The 23,925-nt window shown below is 37.7% G+C and overlaps 1 protein-coding gene across 39 annotated transcripts in view; it reads right to left on the minus strand.

The window, feature by feature from the left end:
- Ptprd (protein tyrosine phosphatase receptor type D) overlaps positions 1-23,925 on the minus strand; it is a 547,004-nt gene that overhangs the window by 138,430 nt on the left and 384,649 nt on the right. For 31 of the 39 annotated variants that reach the window (XM_029553923.1, XM_017802123.2, XM_017802122.2 and 28 more), the window contains 3 exons: positions 13,854-13,944; positions 8,448-8,657; positions 2,577-2,737 (listed from right to left, as the gene is read on the minus strand). In XM_029553923.1, coding sequence (XP_029409783.1) covers positions 2,577-2,737; positions 8,448-8,657; positions 13,854-13,944 — 462 coding nt within the window. The remainder of the gene's footprint in view (positions 1-2,576; positions 2,738-8,447; positions 8,658-13,853; positions 13,945-23,925) is intronic. The other 8 variants (XM_029553922.1, XM_029553921.1, XM_029553909.1 and 5 more) reach the window with 1 other exon arrangement.

Here is a 23,925-nt window from a genome sequence, read left to right on the forward strand (position 1 = left end):
ACTAGAATAAAAGCAAAGTCAAATTAACAAAATGACAAGAGTATGCTCCTTCTACACCAGTGGAATTTGTAGGAAAAAGTCTCAGGTTGCTGAGTAAGGTGTATTTATTTATATGGACAAACTATGTACAGTGACTTGTTTTAAATGCAATTGGCTTATGAATAGGTTCATTTTTTAAAGAGAATTACCAAGGCAATGTGACCGAGCATTAGTTTATGTCACTGCCTTCTCATACATTATTTGCATATAGGAGGTAAAATATTAATATTCATATTTATAGTAATGGAAGAATGATACTTCTAAGTTTGAGTCATTGTTGATGATGTTTATATAACCTGAAAGGCATCAAAAAGAGGGAGTGTTTATTACGTAATTAACTTTGTTCAGGATCCAAGCTATAAACGACATCATTCACTGAGTACAGATTTCCTTTGAACTGCCTCATGATAATCAAGAAGGACATTGTTGGGGCTACTTGAATTTCAAGTCAGGAACTTTCTTTACTGCTGAAACAAGCATTTCTATTTCAGAAACGCTTCATGGGCCTTCAGATGCTTAGCTAAATATATTCAGCACTCAAGGATGTGTGCATTTTTCCACAATCGAATTAGACGAAGCTTACATATGCACACACTAAAATGTAACTCTTTTAACAGAGTCATAAAACCTTTAGAGATAATGCCTATGTTTGCAGGATTTAAAAAAGCTATAAATGAGTTGATTTTTTTCAATCATTTGCAGATGAAGTAAGAAAATGTAATTATAACTTTTTAATGTCAAAGTTATAGCTCCTAATCTCTTATATATAGAAAACTGATTTACAAACACATTGGAATGACTTAGTAACTGTCAGATATATGGTAATGAAACACATCTTGAAAATGAGGCATGTCTTCTGTTCATTTTGAGTACCAAAAATGTCACATGACATGAGCTAGAAATGGACCTATGTACAATTCTTGCTTTCTGACCCGACCCCAGAGTAGAATGTGAGCACTTGAATGGAACATCTCCCAGAAAACAATTGAAGTATAATTCGGCTTTTAAAAACCTCTTTCTTTCCCTCCCTTCAGTTAGTACCTGCAACACACAAACAGGAAGGGGCACCAACCCTTGCCTTGACTGGAATGGAAAGATCTAAGCTATGGGCTACGAGGAGACTCTGTGACCATCTTCTCTCTCTGCTACTTCATGGCTTGAGCAACTGAATGATCACAATAACCAGAAGAAATAATCAGGGATGTTTCCCTCATTCTTTCAATCCCCAAACAAAATAGGCAATTTACTAGATTATGAACTTTTAGTTATCTTTTCTTATATTTTCAACTTTCTCTTCATGTGGAGTCTCATAAGAGAACGTTATCCAAAGAAGTATTTTGGTCAGAGATCATGAACAAAAAGAACAAGGGAACATGGAGAGAAATGATTACTGTGAGCCACTAAGAAGGCCTGAGGGGAGGATTGGATGGGATAAAGGGGCCAAGAGAAACACGGTGGTCAGACTTAGGATCCAAACAAGAGTTTCTCGTTTGCTTTTGAGGGACAGGGAAGTCAGCAGAATGAGGGAAAGGGGGAGGAAGCCAAAAGCTGTTCAGTGGTGGAAGGAAGACACAGTCCTCCTGGGAGCATCAAAAACACGGCAGGAAAAATGGAGCAGAGACTGAAGTTTCATGGAAATAAAGTTGTAAGAAAAGAAAAAAAAACCAATATAAGGAGACGTAACAGAATTTAGTCATATGTCAATATAAAATTTATCATCTTACATATTGAAACCATTATAATTATAATATTAGGTAAGAAGGGATTTTAGAGGGGGAATTGCAAATGTCTGCACTCCCAAAGGACAGTCTGCCTTATATCTAATGGCAGAATTAAAATGGAAACAGAGGTAAAGGTCAGAAAATACTGGGTAGAAATGTATTGTCTGAATCTTTTTTCTGATGGACACTAATCAGATATATACTAAGAGGCCTAAGAACTGGGATTATAAATTTCTTAACTAGTAGAAAGTGATTTCTCATTGCCCCTTCTTGGACAAAAATGCAAATTTAATAGTGAATATTTGGAGTGAGAATTAAAATAAAATGGGAAGGAATTCATTCTGTCTCTCTTTTTATAACCCTTAATCTTTTAGTTAGGTTTGCTAAACCTTGAGAAACAGAAAGTAATATTTCACCACATGTGTAAATTAGACTCAAGAAATGGATACAAATGTGTAAAAGGTGTGTCTCAAAAATAATTATCTAAAAATCAAATTAAACTTGGCACAGAATGCCAATGCTTGGGCTCTACCAATATCTTCCCTGTAATGAAAGTTGTTCATCCTTCACAAAACAGCACAGAAGATGGAGGCTGAGATGCACGCACACCGGAAGATAAGTCTACACTGCATACTCAGTCACTTAGAGCAAGCGTACTCAGTGCTTTAAGTACGATGGAAACGTGTTTTTCGATAACAATTCCTGGGATTATCTTCAAGTATATCATCTAAAATCTACATAATCACATAAACATGATTAAGACTTCTAGAACAAGGCAGCCCTCAAGGTTCCGATAGAAATGTAGAGAAGACATACCTTTTATAAAGAAGAATAGCAATCACAATACAGATGATAAAGACCACTGCAAGGACAGGACCTACGACCCATATCAAGCCTTCCTCTTCATCCGTGATTGGCTGTGGATCCAGATCCATTGACACAACAGGATCAGAGTATGGGCTGGTTGCATACATCTTCTGAGGAAGAGCAGAGACCATTTTAGTTAGAAAATAATGGCTTTCTAGACTGTATCTTCAGCACTAAGATAAGATAAAACCAAGACACAGTGTACTCGATGACAGGGTGATGTAGTGACATTAGTTAAATGCTAGAGAATGGAAGGGAGGGTGAAAAGAAATACAGGAAACAGCATAGCAAGCCGGACAAGAAAGACATTTTCCAATACTGGTTTTTAAAAAACAAATAAAATATAAAAGAGTTTTTGATGGGGTAAATTACTTCAAAGGTACTTTTTCAGTGGAACTTACATATATAATATTATATGACTTCATTAAGTGCAAAGAACCAAAAATTAAGCATCAATCAATATTCAGTTAGCATCTGCACTATGCTAATGTATTAATGACCATGTGAAAATAAATATATTAGAATTTTAGCCTCAAGGCACCACAAGTTGAATAGTCCCAGTCGCAAACCATGAATCCAAGTGCTCTGAAATCCAAAATGTTTTAAGAAATTTCAGATAATTTTTTAGATTTTGGGGCTTAGGGATGTTCAGTGGATAAAGTCTATGCAAGCATTCCAACAGACAATCAATGCAGTACCCAGGGGCAGACATGAAAGTTGGCAAAAATTCTTCCAGGAAAATAAACCAGCATTTAATACGACATGAGAACACACCACCCCTTCGCATTCTGTACATTATTGGGTCAAACTAGAGCAGTTAAATCTACGAGAACTCAAATATTTCAATTAGAGTTACAGGGTATGGAATTAATGATACCGCTTTGTAAAACAAAATTCTTAGAACTTGAAGAGATTTAGTAGTTTCTATTTAAATTTACTATAACTACTGATTAGAAGTTGATGTTTGTCTCCAACAGATAACTGATAGCATATTTTTCAAAAATAGTTAATAGAGGAATGAGCTTTGTTTCTGTAACATCCTGTTTTGTTCTGCTCCATTTCATCTCATTTTAAAATTGTTCCTTAGGCACTGCCCAACTTAGGACCAGTTCATACCCACTGGCTGCCCTGTGTCTCCTTCGGTTCAGTCTCGCTTCACTCAAACCCAACCTTTAGTCCTATTACCCCATTTGCTAAATCTAATCTTTATGCAGTCCCTTCCTCTCACATATCTTTTCAGAGTTGCAATGATCGAGGAAGGCTTTTAAACAGCTGCCCTAAGTCTCGTACCAGCTCCTTCCCAGCCTTTCCACTCACTGCCTCTGACTTTCTGAGACAGCATTGCTCTGTTCTGCTCTCTGCCTCCCTCCTCTTCATCCTGTGACCAGACAATGTCCAATTTTAACTACTCTACCAGCCAGCCTCTATGCAGATAAGTTTCTCTTTAATGCTCCTAAACTCAGAACCTCTAGGGCACACATTTTCATGTCCAATTGTCTTGGCATTCAGATGCAAATGAAATGGTGCCTGAGTTACTTCCCTTCTAGACACATCTTCTTCTTGATTTCCTGTTTTCTCTTACACTCTCACTTCGAAAGGAAACTATGTATTTGACTTATCAGTAGCCCAGTGTTCCTTTTTGTTCTTGGGCTTCATTAATGCTCTTCTGTCTACACCAACCATTTCTTTATTTGGATGAACCTGACTGCTACTCTAGTTATCCTCCTAGCCTGCAATTGTTGAATCTTTCAGAGGCTCTCTGGTGGTTAGTCAAGGAAAACTGTACCTGATCATGGTTACCAGGACCTTTAATCCCCTTTCCCAGGTGAACACATTGTACCACAGTGAGCTTTTGTTGTTGTTTTTGCTCTTTAACAAGCTCACAAGTTGCATAATATTTAGTTCCTAAAACTCAATGACTTTTCAAGGTCCCACTTAAACACTGCATTGTTTACTGCAAGAATTCAATCCTAAAAAAAATACCAGATACAAATAAAAATATCTTTACTTAATCTTTCTTTTGTAAAAGCAGTCATGAAATTCTATTTTTAAAAAAATCGTATACGTACTTCATTTCCTTTCATGAACCTAAATCCCTGGGAGATTTGGGGTATATCTACTATTTGTGTTGAATTTGTTTAAAGTACTCAATAGGCAGAGAACAGAACTGAAGACCTCTAGCCCAGAAAGTCAAAAGCAATGCTTTCATAGACCTTGAGTACTGGGAAAGCCAGGAAGGAGCTTGTAGAGTAGAAAACTATGGCAGCTTTTAAAAGTCTTGTTCATGTGGGCAGCTGATTACTGGTGGGTGAGGAAGAGCTGATCTTCTTAAAGGGAGGGACTCGAGATAGACTGACTAGACCTCAGTGGATGAACTTGCAGTGAGGGACATCTGGGGACACTAACTTGACATTATAGGTCTTAACACAAATAACAGAATGTATGAATTCCAGTGAGGGGGCTATGGGAGGGGATCAGTGGGGAAGGGGGTATAAAGATGATTAAGGTATTCTGTATTAAATATACAAGAATTCAATTAAAAATTAAGAGAAAAGTCTTGCTCAATCAGTGCAAGTCTGAGAAGCTGTATGGATGGGTACTAATACTTTGTACTTAGTAGTTCTTAGCAAACCTTTGTTGAATAAAATAAAAATAAGCTCTCATCTTTTCAAATGGCTGAGATTGCCAAGACTTTAGTGTATACATTTGTTTTTCACGATCGACAAATAGAGTGAAGTTTTTAATCTTCATCGTTCAAAAACTGAGCTTAAGGCACACACTCTGAGTGTTAGTGCCACAAGCTCTGAAGATGGTGGAACACATGCTCCACCAAGCCCTCTTTCCTTCACTTCGCCAGCACCGGGGTTGGAAGTCCTCCCAATATTTTGTAGTGTTTCAGAGCAGATGGAATCTCCGTGTAGTTTTTGAGCTATCTGAGATGGAGCTGAAGGCAAGGGAGGGAGGATGGAGCACAGACAGATGTATATGGCACAGGACTTACATAAAGGTTTTGGCACTGAGCCTGTGTATCCAAGAAACATGATTCTTTAGATGTTTGTTTTGGTAATCCCCCTCCCATATTGTAGGCTATGGTCAAATTAATGGCAGTAAGTGAACTTGCTGATTTGAAATTCTTTAATGGGAGCCACTGAAATAATAATCTCCATCAATCAAAATGGAAATGTAAGGAAAGGGCTTCCTAAAGTATACAGAGTCTAACTCGAGTCAGTAAAGAGAACTGTGTTAAAAGGGAAAAGAAAGCATAGTCATAAATGAAGTCAGCCTCATGAAAAAGAGAATTTGATGAGTAGGAAGAAATACTAGAAGAGATTAAACAGCAAATCATTCAAAACCAGTTTTGTGATATGCTTAATGGGAGGCAATGGATTAGCAGAAAAGTCTTGTCTGTGCTGGGGAAGATGAAAAGGACAGAGTAGTATTCATTTCTACAAAGTGCCAAGCCCCCTTTGGAGTGGGAGTATTATTATCACTCAACCACGGAGATATGAAGCTTTCAAAAGGACCGCCTCACTGCAAACACTCTGGCGAGGTACAATTGTTGGCTATGAAATGAATGTTGGTCTGAGTAGACACGACATTCAGAGGAAACATGGTTTGTTTTGAAAGTAATGTCAAGAATTAGGATGGGGAAGTTGGGCAATTAAGAAAACAAATTTGAAAATTTCTATTAATCCTATACTTAATAAGACAGTGAGATGATGTAAGAGAGGAACAGATTCTACATCAACGATGAGACATCCACATGTGAGTGAAAGTGGCCAGTAGGCATCAGACCCCAGTGTACCCAGTAGATCAGTGCATCAGTCTCCAGATTTGAGGGAGATTTCCTAGCCAGATTCTGTGATCTACCTCAGTGTTTTGAATACACTTTCTGCAACACTCCTAGAACTATTTAAGGAAATTTTCTCTCAAGTATCTGCCTTTATTGTTAAAGAAAAAGATGGTTTCTAATATTCCATTCCCCTGGGGTTCTATTTAAAAGCCTCTAGCTAGACAGGGAGAGCATTTCTGCATATTGGGAAGGCCGTCAAGTGACATTTCACACACAAAGGTAAGTGAGGCTACTTTTGGACTCGCTCTGATTTTCCATGGGAGAATTCCTTCAGCCATCTGAAGAGTAGCTCTACTGCACAGGAGAACACCTGATGTTGAAAGACCTTTCATAAAACAGTGAGCTTCTTACATAAAGAAGCCCACTCAACTCAGTTGCCAAGCCTGTCAGATGAAAGGCTTGATTAGATGGACACAGTTCAGAATATATCTATTAAATGCTAATGTGAACTGCCACCTCTTCCAGTCTACTATTTTTCTCCCTGTTTTCTTTTCTTTAAACTTTCAAAGCAACTGAAGCATGAAACAGCGTAAGAGCAGTATGAATTACAGAGAATGAGAGAACGCATTATGTTGAGTACCTGAGGATTTCTCCCTTGCATTGTATTATTTTCCAACTTTCTTGGGGTTTCATTGATAAAGACATTCATAATATAATTCAAGACACTCGTTGTGTCTGCCTCTTCCAAAAAGGACTTTCTGGTGAATCTGGGTAGAAGCTCTGTGTTCTCATTTGTAGGAGAATGAAGGCACTAACTCCCCTAGTCCACGTTTTCAAACATTTCCAAATAAGCTACTTGAGTTACAGAGCTCCTAGTTCCTACTAGGTCCACATGGGCTACTGCCTACAAGGATTATGTAAGATGTCAATGGTAGCTCTTTTTTTTTTTTTTTTAGGGAAAGTTTTTAAAAATTATTTATTTAATAACCACATAGGTAGAAGAAGCATTTCATTACATCAGCATTGATATATTCAATAACAATTTTCTGAGCTAGGATGGATCTCTTACAAAAGAAGCATTATCAGCATTGATATATTTAATAACAATTTTCTGAGCTAGGATGGATCTCTTACAAAATTGTCTGTATATTTTTAGGTTTATGGTTGAATTATTACAGTTATACACTATTGTACTCAGTATAAACCTTATAAGACATAAAATTAAATGTGGTTTTAATGTTAAAAAAAATTTCAACCTTTAAAAAGTGATCTCCATTTCATTTAAAAATATGCTATTTCATAAAGAAAAAACTCATTTTCAATGCTACTAACACTTAGATGTTTGCACATGCGTCTCTAATCTCTATGTATCTGATTATTACTAGTCACAGTCGGTTACTTTCTAAGCTACTTGGCATCTGAGCATAGATATAAAGTCATTAGGTAAATTTCAATGATAATGTTTTTCACATCTACTAATTATTAAAGAGCAAATTTTTATGCTTTGAAGAATTGCTATTTTTTTAATCATTATATATTTTTAAATTTTTTTAATAACTACATGATTAGAAGATTTTCACTACAGCTTTAACATATTCAGTAACACACTCCAGAGCAACAGTACATCTCTTTCACAAGTGGGTGCAAGTTTCTAGGTTCACAGTTGAATTAATATAGTTATATATTGTCATTTTCAGTGAAAGGAAGGAGAGATTAGACAATGGCGAGGGAACCCTATGCTACGTGGTCACATGGACAGGCCGAAAGACCCATGTCCTATCCGTCTGGTACTTCATCCTCCAGAAGTTCACCTGAACTTCCTGTCATCAGAGGAGTCATCTTGTTTGAAACATTGTACCATGCAGGATTCTCAACAATCTGAAAGAGTGGGCAGCCTGTAGTTACACTTTCATTGAAGATCGCTCTTAAGAAATTAAGGTGGATGCATGCATACCCCCAAACATATGACACGCTGGTGAAAATGTACAAGCAAAGCAAGGCAAGCAGATCCCATATAATCAACTTACAGACTCTGCGTGTTCCATCACCGCTAACACAAAGAAGACATATTCCTGTCCACTTTGGAGCTGCTTGTTTGTAAATCCACCGTAGTGCTTGTCATCCCCCAGGGTGAACTCGGTGGGAAGGACATCAAAGTGAGCAGCAATATATGGCTTTAATTCAACTTCTCTCCCATAACGGATGCTTCTGCGTTTCCTAGATATCTCCTTAAGCAGCTTAGGGAAAAAAGTGACACACACAAAGAAACATAAACAACCAACTTATTGATGGGTTTGTGGGGGAAATTAATTCAGGACTGGCAACAACCAGATACAAGTTTTCCACCTTCCATGTAGCAGGTCAGCATCACTGAATCTCAGCTCTCTTGATCCTCAAAAATTTACTTCCTGTGAAGGGAAATACTGGACTGTTTTGCAAGACCCAGGCTATAAAAACAGGGCAATTAGACCTTGCCTGGCAGCTCATATTTCCGACACTAATGAAATTCTTTCAAAGGGCAATACTACATCATAACCTGTTTAAGGGAAAAACATAGCTTGATTCATAAAAGTCTGGTCTTGCGGGAGATCTGTTAAATAATCAGTAGTCTCAGATAAAGCTACTTAGGTTTTCAAGTGGGACATTTTTGGAGAGGAAATTCTCACAAGTCAACAGAATCAGATTCTAATTTAAAAATTTTTTAATTTTCCTATGCTAAATAGACACTGTCAATCATTTTGCTTTCTGGCTCAGCTTGCCTCTTTCATTAACTAGTTCGGAAGAGAGTCCCACTTTTTCTAACCATGGAGGCAATGTCTCTTAGAATCTAGCTCTGAGAAGTTTCAGTATCTATGTAGGTTACATGGGTAGGGAGGACAAGAGTAATTTTCAACATCATTAAGAAAAGAAAATGGAGATAGTTACAAACACACATTTTACTTTTATTTCTAAGAAAATCTAAAAATTATTTTTGAATATTTTATTGATTTTCATTGACTTTTTTAGGACAATATCACATTAACAACAGACTTGATTTCAAAAATTGTCAAAGTTATCTTTAATTACCCATTCATATTATTTTATAGGGTCTAACTGGGAAGAAGTCTACCTCTGTCTCGGCAGCCTTTTGAGGTAAGTGACACATGCTTAGTTGCTTCTTGGAAAGAATTTTAAATTTGTCTTAATGTCTACAAGAAAGGCCATGTGTGAGAACAAGCTGAAGAAAATCTGTCTACCCGAGGGCAAACCTGGTCTTTATCTTGATAAACAAAGTTAAGGTACTTAGGGAAATTTTGCAGCAAACCCACTAACTACACTTGATTTCACACAGGAAAGGATATATACAGTACAAGCCAAAGTAGTGGCACAAACATGTAGCACCATGTATAAAGACACTTATATGCATTGTCAAGGAGAGCTTCAGGAGGACAAAGGCTGAAGACTTTGTTCTTAGCAAGTTCACATGGCTCTGTCTGCAACCTGACCTGCTACAGTCCAACACAGGACCACAAACACATCCACCTGACACAAAAGCAAATCATGGAGACGAGTCTTCTGGCTATATAGACAATTTACGCCTCTCGAATTGTCAATAACATTTAGTTTATAATACTCTAAACATTTGTGTGACATTTGAGGCTATTGCTGCACCTAAAATGATATGAGATAGATGACATTTTGTGAAAACAGAGACGATGAGACACAATATCTGGCAAATTTTCATCTAAATGCCTGCGTATGAATGTATACATCCATGTGGGCCAATCAGTGATGCACCAGCTGGCCAGGGTAAAAAGAAGGACAGGGATTTACCTGGCAATTCTGTTGTCAAATTTAGTTTTATTTACAAGGCTGATGGTACTTAATAGCTAACTATTTGCAAGGTGCCAGATTCTCTGCTAGGAAGCCTAAACATACATTATTAGTTAATTTAGTCCCCATAATAAACATGTGAGATTGGTCCCTATTACCCCCATTTCTGAATGAACAAACTGAGGCAGGACAGAAAGTCTCAGTGTGTGAGTAAACTTAATAGGTTTAAAAAAATTAAATTACACACAGGGGACTATTTCAAACTCATTTTTGCTTAGTGACTGCACAAAGTCAAGAAATCTAATTCTATGTCTAAGCTCCGAGTATCTAAATTATTTTAGCTCAGTCTGCACTTACATAATTTTTGTGCATCTGCTTTCATTAACATAGATGAATGAGATCTTTTCTTTTCCCAGATCCTTTTAACATGCAAATTAAAAAATTCTGATACAAAATAATAATGCAACATTATAGTTGAAAGGTTACAATAAAGGTTATTGTCAACATGCAGTAAATGATGATAGCCTGGGATTTTGAGGAGAAACACACTACGAATGAGCTGAACAGCCTTTTGAAGTTGGTCAATCAAAAACATTTACCATCACTTGTTTACCTGACTGCATCCTCCCTTCCACTTCACCAATCAAACCCTACCTTTATTTTATTGATATTTCAGATGTAGGCAGCTGTCATAACTCATCCATATCACTATCATTCCCATGAGTATCTTTTGCTGGGTTTATTTAAAAGACTTAAAGCCAGTGTCTCAGAATAAAATAGCATAGAATTTTGCTGTTCCTTAGGTACAAGGCAGTCAGTCATTCACGAAAGTCGAATCTGGAGCATGGCCTTGCCCCTGAAGGCTACCCTGTAGGAGGCTTCCTGTGTTCCCCTTCGAATGGCCCCAGTGAGCTCAAATGACACCAAAGTTAGCCAGGATGTGGAAATTATAGCCACAAATGGCCATATCATTTTACAGGCAAGACATTCAAGAATGGTGCAAAGAAAAGTGCCCAGCAGATAACGTGACTTCCCCAAAGTCAATGCAACTAACATTTGGGAATCATTCTGCCCCAGATTCATTTCAGCTATCACTGTCTGTTCTGCTCAGTTTGACCTTGAAAACAGGAATTCCACTCTATGAATTAATCATTCAGAGAGCATTCCTAGACAATAAAATTTTGAGAGTAACTCTGTTCAGAAAGCTTTCTTCAGTTTTGCCTGAGCCCGGATGTGAGGTGTATATGTGGAAGTCCTCTTTGGCCATTGGTTTATTTAATGATATAGTTCCAACAATTTGAATTATGGGCTTTTCTGAAAAATCACTTGGTTACATATGTTTAAGAAAAGAACAATGATTTGTCAAATCTGGCAGTCCCAAGCTCTAGATAAAATTAATAGAATGCATTTACTATATATGCTAAATGAAACACAGGTCCTGTCTGGAAGGGTTGGACACTGGATGACTAAGCAGAAAGTGAGGCCTCCTCCCCTCTGTTCCTTTCCATAGCAGTTACCAAACATACTGGACATAATTCCAGATTCCAGAAGTTATATCAAGGGCTTTAGTTCTTTATCAGAAATAATTCTCATTTTCCAGTCAATGCATATCTTATTTCTTCCACCATTAATTCTGCAATGTGGTCTCAATTATAACTGTAAGAAAAGTGAGAAACAACCCATCCTGACCCAAAAAATTTGAATTAATAAAACGTTCTTTATCAAGCTATTATACAGATTAATGCACCACAACTTGCAAGATGATTAAAATGACCCTTTGTTATGGGAATCCGTAGCACAGACCTGTGGAACTTAATTGCAAGAAAGTTCAATGTCACACAGACCTGTATTTTAATCCATTAGCACTGCTGTGCATTTTGGAGCTTAAAACCTGCTGTGAAAGAGAATCACTTCTATCACTTCCTATCAAATGGCCTAACTTCTACAGAACGCTGATTATTGAAAGCGTCCCATGTCATTTTACCTTGAATCTCAGTGCTCTGAAACTTCTTTTTAAAAAACAGGTAGAAAGATTTACAGATTCTACAGGTTGCCTTTGCCTTTTAAATTTAATTTCATCTAAAATGTGAAGGTGACAAGTCTATAGTTCAGCTAAGAGCTGATTAAATAGTCGACTATCTTATGATTAACTGATCAGATGAAGGATTCTTCTATCTCTACGATCATAACTGACAGAAGAATAAACTGACAACTCTCTAAACTATTTGACCACATTACTGAAATAATGTGTCATTTTATAACCCAGCAATGATCAACCCATCAGTGAACAGTGAGTGACACATAATATGGGGCTAAATTTGAACTTGTCATGCCTTCTGAACCTTATGAAATTTAACTCAGAGAAATGCAGTGACTGATGACAAATCCCAGTTCTAGACATGACACACATCTGTCAAAGTTGCTTACAGCTCTCCCACCCACTTTTTGTTAGACCACAGTCTCCTTTACACAGTTTTTAAAAAGAGTGAAAAAATAATGTTGGGGCAGGAGACATGGCTCAGCATTTAAAATCACTGTCTGCTCTTGCAGAGGACCCAGGTTCAGTTCCCACCACCCATACTGTAGCTAACAACCATGTGTAACTGCAGTTCCAGGGAATCTGACACTCTCTTCTGGCCTCCATGGGCACTGCATGCATGTGGTACACTTACATACATGTAGGCAAAACACTCATACACATAAAATAAAAACAAATAAGAAGTGTAAAAAAAACTGTTATTACAGTTGGGGAATTTATCTTTATTGCTCCATTTGTATTAATTTTCCAGAAAAATAATCTAGAAATAGCAGGTTGCATTATGAGTTATGGCCCATGTTGTAAATAGACCACATAAATTAAAACTTTATAGTTCTTGATGTGGGAGAGGAATTTTTCATAAAAACTTATTTTGTTAGAATAACAAAAGCTCTCCTGTATCTCAAAGGTGAATCTCAGCCTCTGCTATCTGACTGTGGTCATGACTGTGATCTGAATACTTCGGCTTAGTTTTCTCACTACACAGACAAAAGTAACAATTCAGTGCCCTTTCAATACCAAAGTGTTTAGTGATTGCTGCTTTTGTTCTAGATTCCTTACTTTGAATAGAATTTTGTGATTTATTTTGTTGTCTTCTCCAGTTAAATGCACATTTGATTCCAAAAAACCTACAGATCAGAGAATAAGGCCAACATCAGTTAATTAGCAGAATTCTCTGGAAACATGGTCAAGACCACAGAGTAGTCAAATGGAAGGTGCTGTAAGTGCACCCAGGATCTTTAACAGCCCCGGCAGGCAACTGCCAAGCTAATGAGGACCCCAGGAACGTATTAACAGCAACAACTTCACCTTCCACCCTTCTGCATCAGGTGGGCTGACAAAGTAGTAAGGACAAAAAATACAAAGGAAGTTTTAGTCTTTACTGCAGCCTAATATCTTTTAATTAAAGCAGCAAGACCTGGGGTAGGGCCCCTAGAGTGTAGTAGGCCCACTTCACTGAGCTATCCATCCAGCCAGATGTTTGGTAGTCAGCACCTGCACATGATGCTGAAAGGCCTCCACAGAGGGTAAGAATTAATAAACGATGCATCTAAAGAAAGGCACACAACAGAGTCATGGTTACCTCATCTAATTCCATTTCATCAGGGCTCTCCCAGGGCTTGATGAATTTTCCACGAGATTTCTTCAAAGGCACAATGATAATGTAGTAACCTCTACACAGGATTGAGAAGAGAAAAGTAAGGTTAGTTCATAAAAGAGAGAAAGTGCCTATTGCTTTAAATCTTCTATAGACCACTGATTAAGGTGGAAGGCAAGTTACAGATAGAGAGCAACCCACCTGCTTCTTACATCAAGGACAAATAACTACCTGTTTGTGCAATTTTAAAAACAACATGGGTAGACATTAAGGGGTGACTGCAACGATCTTATAGAGTAATATCACCATGGTTGGTTACTCTTTATTAGGAATCACAAACAGAGCAGACGTTCTGTGAAAACCCTGCTGCTACTGAACACATATCAGGTATATTAAAATCTACCACTGAAAGCTACTGGCTCAGTATTTCCTATAATATCAACTAATAAGAAGGCTTGTATATAATAAAATTTATTATCTCCCATAAGTATATATTATTTTGTACACATAAAACTACTTTTGTTGTAGTTAAATAAAAATTAAGAGTATTTTAAAAATCACTGATAATCTTATAATAATTATGTAAAGATATGAAAGCTCCTCGCTTTTTGTTATCCATCCAATTGCAAAACTTTAAGTAGTAACAGAATTTGGGGGAATAAAATAGAATTAGGGTTTTCTTACCTAAAGACCTTTAAACTAAGAGTCAGTGTAATAATATGTATAGAAAGAAAGAAAAACAACCAAGTCCTCACAATGAAGAAGATCAATTCAAATGTAAGACCTGGGGCTGGAGAGATGGCTCAGCAGTTAAGAGCATTAGCCGTTCTTGTAGAGGACCTGGGTTCAGTTCCTAGCACCTGCATGGTGGCTAAAAACCATGTAACTTAAGTGCTCCAGGGGATCCGACACCCCCCTTCTGGCCTCTGCTGCCACTGCAGGACATGGGTGCACATATGCAGGCAAAACACTCATATACATAATAAAGATAAATAAAATGTAAGATCCGCATAAACCACGTGCTCAAGAACAGGTGCGCACTCCTAGCCAGGCTGTTTCAAGACTTCAGAATACTACGTGTCCTCTTCTGTTTCACCGTAAGGACCCCGCTCATATCAGACTTTGGTATGAACTACGTACGATTTTGATCATTACCGATAACTAATAACAGTAGTTTTGTTCTAACTTCAGGCAGTGTATTAAATGCATAACTGGATATTTCTCTCTAATAGCACAATCCATCAAGAACTAGGGGCAGGCTATATAATGCTATAAGATCAGAAGACACAGAAAAACAGCAGCAATTAAATATTTCCCCAAGTTTAAACAGATAGTAAGTGTATTCAAACCTTCATAAGGGCCTGAGTCTTTTTTCGTTTATTCTATGTATCATAAATATTCTTAAGAGCCTCATATATTTGGTGGAGATTAATAGCAAAAACGAAAACACATACGAATGTGCATAGGAAAGGATTCACACATTTTTAAAGAGAAGATCATCACAAGGAGCAAAGGCCATGTAATGTATCTTAGTAAAATTCTACAGTAGTGATCACATGTTGAAATGACAACAATGCAGATATAATGAGTTAAACCAAATATTAAAATGAATTGCATTTCATTTTTCTTTTTACAATTACAGCTACTAGAACTTAACTTGTTATATTTGGTTCTCACTGTGTTAGCTAGGCACTGGCTCCCTAGAGCATTCTGGAAAGAATATGCCACCTGTAATATATCTAGCCCAGAGTTGGGGCAATGCTACTAACCTGCTCAGAGATCTCAGGCTGCTGATTTAACACCTTTGAATCAGAGTTGTATATTTTTTAAAAGGGGAGTAAATACTATCAGGCTGTTGTCTGCAGGAAATAAAGTGAGTTGTCAAAGTACTTCCGGGTGTGTGTGTGTGTGGCACACAGCACTAAACGGATGCCAGATGCTCGTGGCGAACCTGCCTGCCTGGAAAGGAGGATCCATCTGAGCCCCATTTTTCACTAAGGTTGCTGGAAATCTGTGAGATGCAGGTAAAAGAACTACTTGAACTTTCCCCCCAATCAAGAATTCAAGTCAAACCAGAGAATTAGACAAGAATCCTTTTCTGTTCATGGTGTTCTGAGCAACTAATAAACAGATGCACAGGACTCTATCACCGGCCCATTCATTGTCTTCACTACAAATAATCCATGATGATCAAGGAGGGTGTGGAGAAGTAAGAGCTGCAGTGTGTGAGAGGCTAGGATTTTTTTAATTTTATGATCCGAAGTAAGTTTCCTTCTCATCACATCCTCCCAAACAAGTCCATCATATTAAATGAGCATGGAAAAGAATGAGCGAGCTGCAACTGAGTGTTCAAAGTAACACTGTGGATACACTTGACAAACGCTCTTGTCAAGAAGCCTCTTGCTTTTTCATGCCCACTGCACAGCCGGAGACCTCTTCTTCCTACAGTACCGACACTGCACCTCAGCAGAGAGCCGCCCCTGTCCTCTTGCAGTAGCTGATAAATCAGAGTTAAGCTGATGAATTCTATTAATTTTTCTCCATCTTTCTTACACTGAGGTACCCTTCTTGGACACAAAAAAAATTCCATTTTGCTCCTTCATGCAGTATCCCCCCAGTTAGTCATTTTACTTGTGGGTGAGGTAAGAATTGGACAGACACATTTCTGTAACCTTCCTCTCCACTCATCTGTACAGCATTCATTGAGGGCAAGCAGGCCAGAGCTTCCTCTAGAGCAGCTGTTGCATAGTCCAGGACTTGAAGAACTGGTAATCTGGAATTCTGTATCATTCAAAGCTTTGCCTGCACCTAAAACCACAGATTTCTATAGCATTTCTTGTATAGTAAATAAATACTGGTTGATGTGTGTGTGTGTGTGTTAGAGAAAGAGGGAGGGAGGGAGAGAGAGAGAGAAGAGTGAGAGAACCTTCCTTCCAAGTTCTGCCAATATCCATCATTAGAGCTGTCCACACACCAACCAAGGCTCTCACTACCTCAGCTCTTTCTTTCCAAAGCCTACAACCTCCACTCTACCTTATCTGAAATCTATAGATATCCTGAGTCCAGCAAAATACAGCTTGAGAAACAAGATAGCATGGATAACATGGTTGAATCACGCCACAAATTCCTGAACCTCAAATCCAGACTTCTGGTGATGCCTGGGAATCTCAACATAGCCTCTCCCTTTACTCAGTCTTTCAGTTTTCCACAATGACTTCCAAATTTTCTCCTGTAACCTCAGAACTTCAACATCTATATCTTCTTAGAAAAGGACATCCTTATTACCTATTGCCAGAGAAGATACAATCAAACAAAAATTTTCCTCATCATTTTTCTACCAAATTACAAGCCTGCCCACCCACGCATGCAAACCTTAATCTTTCCTTTGGGAAAGTAGACATCTGGCTTTGTACTTAGGGACAGCACTCGTTCTTGAACTGGACCCATGCCTATCATTTCACTTTCTTATGACACTCACTAGACACCCTACACCTTATACACATCCAGCTCAACTTTCTTTCCATTGGACCCTAGAGATCAACTTTCAACAACACAGAGGGATCTTCCATTTGAAAGACAAAGGTTGAAGTCACAGACTTCTCTTTTCCAACTCTCACTGCCTGCATTCTGCAAACCTTAATGTTCTTGCTGCCCTGCTCCCATTTCCTGCTCTCCCACTTACATATTAGCAGGCCTTGCTCTCACCCTAACCTCATCACTGCAACTCACAAGCATGGGCAGGGACCTCAGGACCTAGATGGTGTTACAGTGAAAGGAGAATTTTTACCTGCTTTTTGCTTTCTTATCATGTTGGGAAGACTTTGGACAAAAGATTCTCAGTCTTTTTGGTTGTTCTTGGTAATTACAACATTTCTGCTTTCCCTACTTGTTATCCTATTACACCAACTTGAACAATAAAACAACTAAATAAAAGTAGTAGTTTTATTGTACTACCCAGCTATTAAACCATAGAGCTCCAAAAAGTTCTGGCTCAGGACTTTCTTCATATTTCTTTTTTTATCCTAGGAGATTCCCTTCTGACTAAAGGCTGAGGATATTAGCTACATATAAATGATTTATAAATTCTTGTTATCCTATTACACCAACTTGAACAATAAAACAACTAAATAAAAGTAGTAGTTTTATTGTACTACCCAGCTATTAAACCATAGAGCTCCAAAAAGTTCTGGCTCAGGACTTTCTTCATATTTCTTTTTTTATCCTAGGAGATTCCCTTCTGACTAAAGGCTGAGGATATTAGCTACATATAAATGATTTATAAATTAATGTCTTTACCCTAGAATACTCTTTGAAACATCAAAGTTTCATCAAGCTTCAATTTATGTGTTAAAGAACTTAAATTTCACTGTGGCTAAAATGGAACAAATAATAAGCCTCTCCTGTTCACATGCCCCACAAGAGCCATTGTGACACCAGGCCTGGGATGTTGGCATTACCATGAACAATCTGTTCTTGATCTCTTCCTCCCTTGTACCCAGTTGATCGCCAAGTAGTCTTCACTTCTGAACTCTGTCTCTAGCAGATTCACTTCTCTCCTGCTCTAATGCCACCTGTCAGGCCTCATTCTATCTTCTCATGCCTGGACAATAGTCTTGTAATGTTTCTTCTCCACTGACTTTCTCTTTTTCTAGTCTAGTCTCTGAAATCTTCATTTCACAATACAAAATTGATTGTGCCATTTCAACCCTTGCCGACATTTCAATGGAGCCTTATTTCTCCCAGGATAAAGACCAAAAGATATTACAAGACCCAGCAGGATCTTCCTTGCATCCATCTCCCTTTGCTGAGTTACACCTTGATTGGCTGTCAGTGTTTTGAATTGACCTTGGTGCATTCTGTCATCACATCCACCATCATTCTTTCCCACCTGCCTAGAAACTTCTATCCTTCCCATCAAGTTAACTCCCATTCCTTAAATATTAATTCACTTATTACTTACCAAGAGGAAACTTGCTGACTTCTGATTAGAATATTTCATACTCTCATGCAACCATTTTAAATCTATAATTTTTTAATACTTTTTAAGGCGTGTTTCTGTATTTTGATGAACATTACTAAAGCACTTGTATAGGTGATCTCAAATTTGTCAAATGCTGTCCTTTTATCCCTGAATTACTTTTCTTCTGGAAAGTAGGAGGGGTTGGGATAAGTGGCTCTCTGGGGTTCCTGTCTCTAGTAATCCAGGTAAAAACGTTAGGGTTTACTCTATGAAAATTTATAATTCTCAGGATCATCAAGCTCTTCCTCTTTTCACTATGAAAGTAATAACAAGCTATGTAGAGTTTATAGAGAGAACATAATCCTTACTGTAAAGGAAGTTCCCGTATCAGCTTACTGCTAACACTTTCTCTAATCTCCCAAGAAAGATAAGGTGACTCAGACAGGGCTAGAGAAATGGGTAGCAAATATATGTCCTACAAATTTGTATCAGCCAAATCATGTAAACCGACTGTACCTGTTTGAAATGGGAAAACTACTGTTTTGGTAAAATTGAGCTCTTGATTCTACATGATTTGTCTGACTCAAGCCTGGAGTTGGAGCACCAAACATCTTTATCAACAGAGACTTCTAAGTACTAAGTGAATACAAAAAGTAAATAACTGGAATGAATATCTGGAAAGCTTATCACAACTTATAAATTAAGATATGTTTTCCCAGCATATTAAATTTAATTGGGTAAGTTAAATCTAACCTCCGGAATTTAGATTACATTAAGCAAAATCTTACTAACTTCAGTAAATATTCTATCATTAAGGGGCCCAGCTCTACATAATCATGTGAGAAGGCAAGCTCTGGACATCAATTCATTGTTTAACTGAAAGGTCAAATTCTATCTCCAAGTTTAACAATGAATGTCAATCATTACATGTTTTTAAGTTTTCTGGGTGTCTATTGCTTAAATCAAATTAATTTATCCTATAAAATGGTCTTTTTGATTTCTCTGTTCAAATTACGATGGTGAATCATTTAGCTATGTATGGTCAGGAAAGTTAATTGTCTTTAGCCTCGTCCTGCTCATTTATGAAGCTGGGGCAGGGCTGACAATGCTGGAAAACGGGAAACCTCACCTTAGCTCTCTGGCAACCCATCCACTTACTGATTATGGCACCTTCCGTGCATCCTTGCCTTTGTACCAGGTATATATGCTACAAGTCTCTTGGGTCTAAGGTTTGTTTGGGAGTGTTGTGCAATGCCTCCTTCTTGAGGACCTCTGAATTGAGCTAGCAATTACTCTAGAAAACAAAATGTTCTGAGTTGACCAGGACACATGTGCTTCCAGAGCTGCGGTTTGGACCTCAAGCACTGGCTCAGGTTGCCTGGATTCAGATTTTTCTGGTTTAAATGTTGTGTGCTGGGGCTCATCACTTCCTCAGCTGTAAAATAAGGAAGGTCCTTCTTGTGAGGATACTATCAGTTGACGTGTACAATGTCCTTTGAAGACTTTCTGGTAGACCTGTTCTTGTTAAGTATTACTACTAGCAATGCAATAGCATGGTCTTGGATCTGACTTCACCCACCTATAGATAGGACAAATACGTACCTTCCCTGCTTATTGACAGCTTTAAGTGATGCCTCCACTAGCTTAATTAAATTGCTGAACACACTATAAATAAGACTTTATTATTATAATTCACAAATGTGAGGAATTATCCATCATTACATACAAACATTTGTATACCCATTTCCCCCCAAAATCTTCTTTCTTTTTAAAAAATTATTTTTATTATTTTTATTTTATTTTATGCATATGAGTGAATTGCCTGCATGCACGTAAGTGCACCTGTGTCTTGCAATGCCCGTGGTGGTCAGAACAAGATGTTGAATCCCCAGAACTGGAGTTATGGACAGTTGTTAGCTGCCATGTGGGTACTGGGAATCGAACCTGGGTCCTCTGCAAGAGAAGACAGTGCTCTTAACCACCGAGCTATCTTTCCAGCTGCCAATATCTTCCTTCTTAGAAGAAAAAGTAGACCACCTGAGCACTAAATTAGTCCAAAGAAGCTTTTTATAGAATACATTTTTATTTTCATTATAAAACAAATTCCATTGATTGCTATGAAACTAAGTCATACCTGAAAACTGGTAATAGCTTTTTCTCTAAGAACAATCTATGGTACATTTTTTGTACTCATCACAGAGGGTAAAATTCTGCTCTATGAAATCACAAGAACGCCCTGTCATTATCACTTTCCTATGAAGAATGGTGGTCCCATGGGACTTTCAGATTGGCAATTGTCCCCCAAATCTATTATAGAATAAGACTCAAGTGTTGCAAGATTGATGGTACCAGAACTTGCGGCAGCCTTAAGGTGTTCCCAAAGCAACGCAGCCCCTCTGCTTTTCCACAGAAGACAACACAGAAACCAAGCATGCAGAGGAGACAGAAATATGAAGCTGTGTCTTCATTAAATGTGTGGGAAAACATTTAATTAATACATGGTGAGGAGTGTCAGGGGAGAAATTAAGACCTCACAATGAACTTGGATGGGGATGAGAAAAACGTGGTTTTGACTGGTAAACAAAATAGCCTTCAATCATCAAAATTGTTTTGCTAGACAACAAAAAAGTGCTAGGCAGCACTGCTCCAGACAGCTTTCAGTTAAAGGAGGCAGCCGCCTGAGCATACCAGGAGATTTGTGACTTTTCTGCATTTCTCTTATAGAATACTGAAGACAACATTACAGCTGTTTTAATTTCTAACCTTGCCAACTACTGTAAATGGCACATGGCCACAGTAGAGCTACTTGGAATGCTGGTCCAGGCCATATCAACCAAGATGACAGAATGGGTATGTCTCTGCGATTATTCCTTTATGGAGCCCTCTAAATGTGTGTTATCTTTATTAATATAAATATATATTATTGTGAACGTAATATAAATTTTCAATAGCAGTTTTGTGTTTCATTTCTATGGTTCTGAAACTTTTCCCATTACTGTAGTCCCCTAGCTTACTTTTTGTCCCTTCTGTTTCTCCAGAAGGTTAGAATGTGTTTCTGAGAATCTTTATTTCTTTTCTAGAAAATATTTTTTCCATGAAAGTTTTTTTTCTTTACCTGCTTCATGTTACCGAAGTTTTATCCCTTCTATCTGACTCTCATTTCACATACAGGTGGCACAGTACATAAATTAAAAAATATAATTGAACAAGCTAAAGAAAAACCCCCAAAGACAAAAATAATATTCAGAAGTTTCTGACTTTATTCAAAGTTGAACATGAAATTGAAGGTTTCCACTAATGAATAAAGATGCCAGTTCTCACTAAGGACTAACACAGTTCGCCAAGAGAATCTGTTCACATTTGTGTGAGGTCAGAACAGTAAGAAGAACTAAATCAGCAGCAAGCTGGGGCTGTGCTGGGCTACTTCCACCCTTCAAAGGTTCTGTTCAGCAGACACTGGTTTTGTTTAATGGATTGGATTTTCATCCGTGTTGTCCCTGTGCTTTCATTGTTTACAACTTTTCCCCTTCTCTAAATCCTTCTGACCCTTCAAAGCTGGCATGAGATCCTAGCTACTCAGCATGATTCCCCTGACACCAAGTTGAGCTGAAACTTAACACTGATGTTCCCACAGCACATGGCAGCGCCTGCCCCCACAATAGCCACACTACCTATTGCTATATCTGATATGATAAAGTAGGGCACTGTCTCCATTACCTTTCTACTCCTAGACACAGACAAAATATTAAAAATGGATTGTACAGAGAATATACATTTTCTAGATTCTAGCTGAAGAGTTGGAACAAATTGGTAAAATATGGTACAAAAATAACAGGTGCTGGCCTTCCCCTGGTCCCTGCTATGAGCAGCTGTTTTCCCAACCCCACGGTTCAGACAGCATCTTGGTCTTGTCATTCTTTGCTTCCGGGGACAGATCCTCCTTCGGGATGCCTACCTGAGCTTTCAGATCTGGGTTAGGAGCATAGCCTGTGATAGACAGGAGGTCCTCTCTATTCATGCAGTCTTTTTCATCACATGTTGTAGTCCTCCCAAGTAACTGTACTGTTTGAGAGCAATGGTAAAGGCTACCCTTGTCACTGAGCCCCTGAAGCACTGCCTGGCATATGGTGGTTGTGCAAAGTCTATCTGCTATGGCCGTGGTGATTTCATGAGTAATTTCTAATGACTAAAACTGATCAATATCTTCACATTAAATATATACCATTTTTAGATATGAGTTGTATTTCAATAAAATGGTTGCAAAATCATGTTTCATCTGTAAATAGCAATAAAACCCATAGAATGATTTTAAAAGTCAATATGTAAGTATAATCTTATGTTCATATTCAACTTTGTTGTTAGCCAGGAGTGTCGGCATGCATGGGGGCAGAGGCAGGAAGATCTCTGTGAAATCAAGGCCAGCCTGGCCTATGTAGCGAGTTCCAGGCCAGCTGTGGCTATAGGGAGACCCTGTTTTTTAAAAAAAAGAGACAGAAAATTTTTTGTTGTGACAAAAATTGTGTTGATATTCTATTTTATTTTTAGAAATTGAAAAAGAAGTTTAGACAAAAATGCACACTTTATCTGGATGATTAATTTACCATTAACTTTGTAGGAAGAGTATTACCTGTGCTGAGCTCTATCATTTTTATCAAATAAATGCTAACAAAGTTTTTCCAAGAAAGGTTAATTTTGGCTTAGTCTAAAGTGGGTCAAAGTTATTCTTTAATCTTGAGTCTTGCACATTATACTGTATTTAAATTTCTTCTTTTATTATTTTACTTTTTTCACAATATTTTTTCTTTTTTTCTAATCATTATACTTTTTTCCATTTTTAATAATTACATGATTAGAAGCTTTCAACACTACAGCTTTAACATATTCAGTAACATGCTCCAGAGCAACAGTACAACTCTTTCACAAGTGGGTGCAAGTTTCTAGGTTCACAGTTGAATTAATATTAGTTATATATTATTGAACTCAGTATAAGCCCTGTAAGACATAAAATTGGATGAGTTTCCTTTAAAAAAGATCTCCATTTCATTTTAGAATATATTGTTCCTTGCAGACAGACTCATTGTTTTTGCTACTAACACT

This window comes from Nannospalax galili, unplaced genomic scaffold, assembly GCF_000622305.1.
Source record: "Nannospalax galili isolate Female #2095 unplaced genomic scaffold, S.galili_v1.0 scaffold663, whole genome shotgun sequence".
Lineage (NCBI taxonomy): Eukaryota > Metazoa > Chordata > Mammalia > Rodentia > Spalacidae > Nannospalax > Nannospalax galili.